At 42.3% G+C, this 9,415-nt stretch overlaps 1 protein-coding gene across 2 annotated transcripts in view; it reads left to right on the top strand.

The window, feature by feature from the left end:
- FRMD3 (FERM domain containing 3) overlaps positions 1-9,415 on the top strand; it is a 494,426-nt gene that overhangs the window by 347,751 nt on the left and 137,260 nt on the right. For both annotated transcript variants that reach the window (XM_006834952.1, XM_006834951.1), the window contains exons 5-6: positions 2,715-2,812; positions 8,330-8,453. In XM_006834952.1, the coding sequence (XP_006835015.1) occupies positions 2,715-2,812; positions 8,330-8,453 (222 nt within the window). The remainder of the gene's footprint in view (positions 1-2,714; positions 2,813-8,329; positions 8,454-9,415) is intronic.

The raw sequence follows: 9,415 nt of genomic DNA, 5'->3' as shown, positions 1-9,415 counted from the left end.
AGGTAATACAGAAATGGCTACAATCATACATTGACAGAGAACTTCCAGAGGTTCAAGCTGGATTCAGAAGAGGACGTGGAATGAAGGATATCATTGCTGATTTCCAATGGATCTTGACTGAAAGCAGAGAATATCAGAAAGATGTTTAGCTGTGCTTATTGACTGTGCAAAGGCTTTCTATTGTGTGGATCATGACAAGTTATGGACAACAATGCAAAGTATGAGTATTCCAGAACATCGTGCTCATGAGGAATTTGTACCTGGACCAAGAGGCAGTTGTTCAAACAGAACATGGGTACACTGAATGTTTTAAGATTAAGAAAGGTGTGTGACAAGTTTGTATTCTTTCACCATACTTATTCAACCTGTATGCTATGCAAATACTCTGAGAAGCTGGGTTATATGAAGAAAAATGTGGCATCAGGATTGGAGGAAGACTCATTAACAACCTGCGATATGCAGATGATACAAGCTTGCTTGCTAAAAGTGAAAACTTAAAACATTTACTGATGGAGATGAAAGAGCACAGCCTTCGGTATGGATTACATCTCAATGTCAAGAAAACAAAAATCCTCACCACTGGACCAATAAACAAAATTCTTATCAATGGAGAAAAGATTGAAGTTGTCAAAGACTTCATTCTTCTTGGATCAACTATCAACACTCAAAGAAGCAGCAGTCAAGAGATCAAAGAACGTATTGCATGAGGCAAATCTGCTGCATAAGACCTTTTTAAAGTGTTGAAGAGCAAAGATGTCAGCTTGAGTACTAAGGTGCACCTGACCCAAGCCATGACATTTTCAATAACCTCACATACATGAGAAAGGTGACAGTGAATAAGGAAGACTGTAGAGTTATTATTGATGCCTTTAATTTATGGTGTTGTAGGAGAATATTGAAAGTGCCATGGGCTGCCAAAAGATGCATTTTGGAAGAAGTGCAACCAGAGTGCTCCTTAGAGGCCAGGATGGTCAAACTTTGTCTCTCATACTTCAGACATATTGTCAGGAGGGACCATATGCTGGAGAAGGATATCATGTTTGGTAAAGTGGAGGGTCAGAGAAAAAGAGGAAGACCCCCAGTGAGATGAATTGTCCAAGTGGCAGCGTCGATGGATTCAAGCATGGCAGCAGTAGTGAGGTTGGCCCAGGATCGGGCAGTGTTTCGTTCTGTTTGCATAAGGTTGCTATGGGTTGGTACTGACTTGATGGCACCTAACAATAACAACAAAAGTGATGTTGGGGAGGCTATCAGCTGTTATAAAAGTGAAAGTTGAGGCTGGTTACACTTCTGGACACCTGGTGTGTGTAGGGAAGAAGGGAAGACCTTTCCCATTGCCAGCTACCAATGTGGATGTTTATTTGGTCCTGGCCACCATCAGATTGTTGTCCTAATCAGAATACTGCTTTCAAAAGGTCAAAATGGCCACACATTGTCAAGCCAGCTGTCAATTCATTTTTCTGTGTCTCCTTGTTTACTGATTTTGTTCAGATGCTGTTTCTGTTTGGTATTTGATTCACTTCTCAATCATTCCTTCTGAAGCTCAGGGTTCCAGGGTGGTTGTCTGAATCTGCTTCATTTGGTCTTTTCGTGTGTTTTCTGTAAAGGGTCTGGATAGTCTAGCTAGCTAGCCTACAATTTTTCTGGAAGTCCCCCACATCTACTTTTTTTGGTGCCTTAGTATGTTGGAAAAAAAAAAAAAAGAATTGTTGCAACATGTAAAATGTAAAGGATTTCACTCTGAAACTCAGTATCCCTTATTTTTCTGATAAAGCTGATATGTGGCCTGTTTCTAGATGACAACATGGGCTGGATTTGCATGGTGTCCATCCCATGTGTCAGGGGTTGCTGCTTTATAGTCTATCTCCCTGACCCCTTGTTGTTGTTGTTAAGTGTCATTTCCTTACACCAGCCCATTCCACTCATTAACAAATATGCCTGGCCTCTGCAGGTGTTTGCATTTGTCAACCCAGACAGGGCAGAGGACCTAATCATATGACAGATCTCCCAGTTACTTTTGAGTCTGACTCATGAAAACTTCATGTGTGTAAGAGTATAACTGTGCTCCATAGGGTTTTCAATGGCTGATTAAAAAAAACAAATAGTTCACCAGACCTCTCCTGAAGTACCTCTATGTAGACTTGAACCTCCAACCTTTCAGTTATCAGTTGATTGGGACTCTTATGACAGCTGTAGTAGTGAATAAACTGGCTTTCCGGCCTCATATCCAAGTATTTTTGAGAGAGATTAGTGTGATGTGACTAGTCTTTTCCTCTTTGTTTATTGTAAAAGCACAGATGATAAGACTAGCCTTGGTATATTGGCTATGCCAGGTTTCGAACTCTTCTACTCTATGCAGACTATTGAAGCATTTGGGCAGCATGTCCCTGCAATGGGGTTGTGGTGGCAGTGACCACTGTGTCACCTGTGGGAGATCCTGCTTGATCAGTGAAGGGCAGGCTGGGCCCTGTTGGCATTCTTCAGTCCAGTGTCTGATGCTTCTTTGAAAAGACTGACTCTCTCCCATTTTAGAGGCTGCTAAGATCTGCTTGGCCTTGGACCTGTCAGATAATCTCAAGTCAGAAAGCCCCTCTCAGTTTTCCTCTGACTCATGAGGATTGTGGCCCTGATGACATCAGTAGATAAAACATGAACAAAGGTTCTCTATACTTTACCCAGAACTAATGGTGACTCTTTTTCCTTTTGTATTACAGGTATCTTTTGTACCTGCAAATTAAAAGAGACATTTTCCATGGCCGACTGCTATGTTCCTTTTCAGACGCTGCCTATCTGGGGGCCTGTATTGTTCAAGGTGAGTGTAGCCAGGACTTGCATCATCCCTGCCAAGAGGTATCTGTAGAGCCTTTGCTGCTGGGAACCCTCCCTCCTCCTCCACCTGTGCCCACTCTTCCTGCTTGATAACAGGTAGAGCTGAGTAGCTATACCCCAGAGCCCCTGCTTTCTGCCCCTCCCAATCCAGTGGAGTCCTAGGGAAGGCTAGATTGAGGTGTTCGCAGGACCTCTACCAGGCTCTGACTGAAAGGGGTGGGATTATTGTTTTACAAACAGCTCTGAGAAGCATTTTATGTTTTGAATTGAAACCGTCTGATGTGGGACCTCGTGGGCATATTGAAGGGTAGAAACTATGTTCAGGAAGATAGGTGTCCAGCAGGGTGTGGCACCATAGGATAAGCACTCGACCTTAACGTTAGTTTGAACCACAACGTCAACAGTTCAAACTCACTAGCTGCTCCTTGGAAACCCTACACAGGGTCGCTATGAGTTGGAACAATAACATGATATTCAATTCCTCCATTTTTCTAGCAATGTAATATGGGGAGGAAGCGTCCTTGGTTTAGAAGTTCAAACCCACCCAGGAGTACCACAGAAGAAAGGTCTGGTGATCTACTTCTGTTAAGATTGCGACCTAGGAAACCCTATGGAACAGTTCTACTCCGTAACACGTGGGGTGGCCATGAGTGAAATTGGCTGATGATAACTGGTGTTTTAGGTGTTTTTAATATGGGGAGGAAAGTTTAGTTCCACAGTCCATCAGCCTCAGTTTGAATCTTACTTTCCTCATTTCCTGATTATTTTACCAGGGGGAAATGATTAAGCTTTTGTAGCATCATTTCTTCATCTACTAAAGAGGCACAGTAATCCTCCTCCTTGCCTTACTGTGAGAGGATTCCATGTGGGCCAGGCCTGCATAGGCCCCAACGAGTGGAGGCTGCTGTTCTTTTTAGGGTTGGACAAAGCATGGGTATATGTGTGCTGATGGGGTGAGGGGATGGGGAACAGATGTTTTCCACCGTGTAAGGACAGTATTTTGGGAGAAGGCCATCTCCAGGAACCAAAGCAGCACAATGCATGGCAATGGGCTCAACACCCATGGAAACAAGCTCAAGTGTTCCTATTCCCCTGGGTCAGGAACTGTCCAGGCGATCCAGGCCTTTGTCACAGGAATATTCAAGACGATGTTCATGATCTGGGAGCGAGAGAGAAGTTGGGAGACAGAGGGAGAGACAGTCACACAAAGACAGAAACAGACAAAGTCAGAGAGACAGGGAGAGTGAGCGTGTTAACTCTGTGGCTCTGGAATACTGAAGGAGCGTATGATTGGCTACAAGCAGGTATGACAGTCATTTATCCCATTTGTCAAGAGTCTACTCCTCACTTGTTGCTTAGAAGAGAAGCCCTCAGTCTCCTGACCGTCACAGCTGCCTATCATTGTCGGACTGTGGAATGCTCTGCACTGTGCTTTGACCCTGTTCCCAGGTGTGTGGTCTCTGAACAATCCAAAGCAGGTATACAAGTGTGGTTTTACTCCTTCTCTGGGACCAGAGATGCCATCACCCTTGGGGATATTCAGTGTCAGGCTACTCAATAAGCAAAGTAAGCATGGGCTAACCTGTGCTTATTTATGAATCTATGGTGAACAATTTCACATTTTTTCTACCACATCAAAAATTCTACTTTTAGGTATCGCTGCTTCTCTTTCTCTTCCAACTCCACAGCATGTTCCTACAGAAACAGTCTCAGTTCAAATTTACAATCCCTGACAGGGATGAAGTACCCAGTAAGCAAAGTAAGCATAGGCTTACTTGTGCTTGTTTAGTAATCACTAGTAAATAGTTTCACACGTTTTCCACCCCATCAAGTCATGGCCTGATACCAGTAGGAATGTCCCTTCCATCTGCCCTCAGGTGAAGTAGGTGCTTCTGAAAGTCTTTCTTATATGTGAACTAAGGGATGTTAAAATCTCATAGTTTTCTTTCTTCACTGTGGAGATTGTCAGTTCCTACTTAAGGGTTACATCCCACTGAACAAAACTCTGCCCAGTCCTGCACCATCCTCACAATTGTTGTTATGCTTGAGCCCATTGCTGCTGCCACTGTGACAATCCAGCTCATTGGGAAACTTCTTCTTTCTCATTCACCTTCTACTTTGCTAAGCATGACTGGTCCTTCCTGATAACATTTCCAAAGTACAAGAGACAAAGTCTCACTCACCCTCATTGCTTCTAAGGACCAATCCAGCCATACTACTTCCATGACACTTTCAATATCTTTCACCAACACCATAATTCAAATGCATTGATTTTTCTGTGGTCTTCCTTATTTGTTGTTCAGCTTTCATATGCATATGAAACAATTGAAAATACCATGGCTTGGCTCAGTTGCACCTTAGTCCTTAAAGTGGTGTCTCTGCTCATCGTTGAAATTTTCTTCAGCAGCAGATTTGCCTAATGCAATATGTCACTTGATTTCTTGACTACTGCTTCCATTAGAGTTGATTGTGGATCCAAATAAAATGAAATCTTTGACAACTTCAGTCCTTTCTCATTTTATTGTGATGTTATTTATTGGTCTAGTTAGAGGATTTTTGTTTCTTTACATTGAGGTGCAAGCCATACTGAAGGCTATAGTCTTTGATCTTCATCAGCAAGTACTTCAAGCCCTCTTCACTTCTAGTAAGCAAGGTTGTATCGTCTATATATCACAGTTATTAATGAATCTTCTTCCAATCCCAATACCAAGTTTTTCTTTACATAACCCATTTTCTCAGATTATTTGCTCAGCACATAGATTGATTAAGTATGGTGAAAAGATGCAATAACTCACACCTTTCCTGATTTCAAATCATTCAGTATTCCCTTGTTCTTTTGAAATGATTGCTTCTTGGTCTATATACAGGTTCCTCATGAGCACAATTAAGTATTCTGGAATTCCCATCCTTCACAATGTCCTCTATAGTTTATTATGATACACATGATTGAATACTTTTGAATAGTCAATAAAGCACAAGTAAACATCTTTCTGATATTCTCTGCTTTCAGTCAAGATCCATCTAAGGTCAGCAGTGGTAGTCCTCTTTTCATGTCCTCTTCTGAATCCAGCTTAAATTTCTGGCAGCTCTTTGTCAATGTATTGCTGTAATCGTTTTTGAGTTATCTTCAGGAAAATTTTACTTGAATGTGATTTAATGAATTGTTCAATAATTTCTGCATTCCATTGGGTCACGTTTCTTTGGAATGGGCACACATGTGGATCTTTTCCAATTGGTTGGCCAGGTAGCTGCCTTCCATATTTCTTGGCATAGATGAGTGAATGAATGCTGTCAGCACTGCATCAGTTTGTTGAAAGATTTCAATTTGTATTCCATCAATTCATAGAGCCCTTATGTTTGCCAATACCTTCAGTGCAGCTTTGACTTCTTCCTTCAGTATTATTGGTTCTTGATCATATGTTACCTCTTGAAATAGCTGAACATTGACCATTTATTAAAAAGAAAATAGTGACTCTGTATATTCCTTCCATATTTTTTGGATGCTTCCTGCATCATTAACAGTTTTGTACATGTTGTTGTTCTTATGTGATGTAGAGTCGATTCTGACTCATAGCGACCCTGTACAGGGTTTTCAAGGCTGTAAATCTTTATAGGAGCAGATAGCCTCATCTTTCTCCCACGGAACAGCTAGTAGTTTCGAACAGCTGACCGTGAGATTAGCAGCCCGATTTTGTACATAGAATCCTTCAATATTCTAAGATGAGGCTTGAATGCTTTCTTCAGATCTTTCAGCTTGAGAAGTGCTGAGAATGTTATTTCCTTTGGTTTGCTAACTGCCTTTGAAATTTTGCATTCGCTTTAGCTTCTCTACATTCAAGGAGCTCTGGTAGCGTAGTGGTTATGAATCAGGCTGCGAACCTTAAGGTCAGCGGTTCGAAACTACCAGCTGCTCCACGGGAGAAAGATCAGGCTTTCTACTCCCGTAAAGATTTACACCCTCGGAAACCCTGTACAGGGTCGCTATGGGTCGAAACCGACTTGACGGCACTTAACAACAACAAACATTCAAGATCAAGTTTCAGAATTTCTTTTGACATCCAAAAGATTTTCCAAAGCATTGTAGGACATTTAGCATCCTTTCTCCCAATATTTCCAAATACCCCCTAGTACAAGAGGAGACACTGGCTCTAGTTGGGAACCACTGGACATCCCTCAAGGCTTCTTCCAGGGTTTGCATTCTCTAAATCTAGGGACTTCCTGTCTGGAGCTGCCTGCTCAGTGATTTATGAAGGTGTGGGTGTCTTCAGAGAACAGTCACAGCATGAAAGAACCCAAGAAGGATGCACAGTAAAGAATTGTCTAGTTCCCCAAATGTCGATAGTGTCCCCATTGAATAACACTGATTTAAATCTTTTTACTGGAATCCTGGTGTGGCGCTGTGGGTTACTGTGCTAGACTGACTGCAAGGTTAGTTTGAACTGCAAGGTCTGTGGTTCAAACTCACCAGCCGCTCCTTGGAAACCCTATACAGGCTTGGCTATGAGTTAAAACCCACTTGATGGCACTATAACAACAATTATACAAATGCCACCACCAGTCTGTCAATTTGTCATACTGTGGTAAGTTATGCATTGCTGTGATGCTGTAAGCTATGCCATGGGCATTTCAAATATCAGTTGGCTCACCCAGAGTGGACAGGTTTCAGTGGAACTTCTAGACCAAGACATGTTGGGACGAAAGATCAGGCTAGCTACATCTGAAATTAGCCAGCAACTACCTTATGGATCACAACAGAATACTGTCCAAGTCACTTGCTTTGGGACTATCGTTGTTGTAGCTGTGAAGTGCTGCCAAGTAGTTCTGACCCATATCAACCCTGTACAGGGTTTCTGAGGAGCAGCTGGTGAGCTTGAACCACTGACCTTGCAGTTCAAATGGCTTTGCAGTCTGGCACATTAACCCACAACACCACACCAAGGAGGGTTTAATTGCTGGAGGAGGCCACTGTGTTTGGTGAGATGGATTTGCATAGCAGTCTCAATGATGGCGTCTACCACGCTTATGATTGTGAGGACGATACAGGACGTGGAAATGTCTGGTTCTGTTGTACATAGGGCTCCATGAGTCAGAGTTGACTTGATGGCGTCTAACAACAACTTTATATAGATGAGGAAATGAGACGCCGGGAGTTTCAGACAAGTGTCCAGACTCACAGAAATAAATCTGAACAAGAATATGAACTCCTAGACACCCGGCTGGGGTCTTTCCATGGAGACAAATATATGTGTTTTATTGTTAAGTGCTGTTGAGTCCATTCTGACCCATAGCAATCCTGTACAGGGTTTCTGAGGAGCACCTGGTGATCTTGAACCACCGACTTTGTGGTTCCAATGACTTTGCAGTTTGTAACCCACAGTGCCAAATATATGTGTTAGCTGTGAGCTTATTCCTTGTTCTTCTTTTGGGTGGCAGGAGATATTCTATTTGCACCATGCTTTTGTTATCCTTAATCTTTCTCTTTGTGTTTTACCTGGTACAGCTGAGCTCGGTGATTATGACCCTGAGGAACATCCTGAGAGTTACATCAATGAGTTTGAGATTTTCCCCAAGCAGTCACAGAAGCTGGAAAGAAAAATTGTGGAGATTCATAAAAATGAACTCAGGTAATATGGGTAGACATTTAGAAGAATGGTTGAAATGAGAAATTATTCTTGCTGCAGGGAATGTGGAAATCACGTCATTAAGTGAGAATATTGGTGATGTCTGGGTAGGCTTTCAGGTGGCAGAGCAATATTTCTGGGCACTGTCAGCAAGAGGAGCTGCAGACTATGTGGTGGTCTTCATAAATAACAATCTTTATAGTGTGAGGTCCCCTGGTTGACTGTTTATGACCCATCAGCAGTTATTAGAGCCATATATATATATATATAGGCATCCAAGGAGTCCTGGTGTGGTGCTATGGGCTAATGCAAAGTCATTTGAACTGCAAGGTCAGTGGTTCGAGCTCACCAGCGACTCCTTGGAAACCCTATACAGGGTCGCTATGGGTCGGAATTGACTCAACAGCACTTCACAACAACAACAACATGGGCATCTAAACCATCCTGAGTTTCTGAATGTGAAAGGCAGGTTAAATAAGTAATCCCTTCTATTTTGAGCTTTGCATTGTCTCATCCCTGGCTCTCCCTGCAGCCGTGGATGGAAGCATTAAAGCCAAGTAGAGTAGAATCCACTGACTAAGTATCCTTTATTGAGCTGCTTTCACGTAATAGATTTAGCATCCATTCCTCCTTTCTTAGGCTGTGATGCTTCAAGATAGCTGGCTAATGGCAGAGGAGCAGTGATCGAAGAACCAAAATTACATAAAGTCTTCACTGTATAGCACACTATTCTGAGGCCTTTAAAATATTGACCCATTTAATCTTCTCAACAACGCTTTGGTTGTTTCTATTTTGTCCATGAAGAACTGAAGCACAGAGAGATTAAGTAACTGACCCAAGGTGACACAGCAAATAAGTGGCAGAGCCAGGATTTTAATCCAGTCAGTCTGGCTGCTGAATCTATGTGTGTAACTATTGTGTGATAGTTCTTCTTACAAAGTCTACCAAGAAAGAAATGAAACATA

This window comes from Chrysochloris asiatica, unplaced genomic scaffold, assembly GCF_000296735.1.
Source record: "Chrysochloris asiatica unplaced genomic scaffold, ChrAsi1.0 scaffold00014, whole genome shotgun sequence".
NCBI lineage: Eukaryota > Metazoa > Chordata > Mammalia > Afrosoricida > Chrysochloridae > Chrysochloris > Chrysochloris asiatica.
This window is presented reverse-complemented; position numbering and strand designations above follow the sequence as displayed.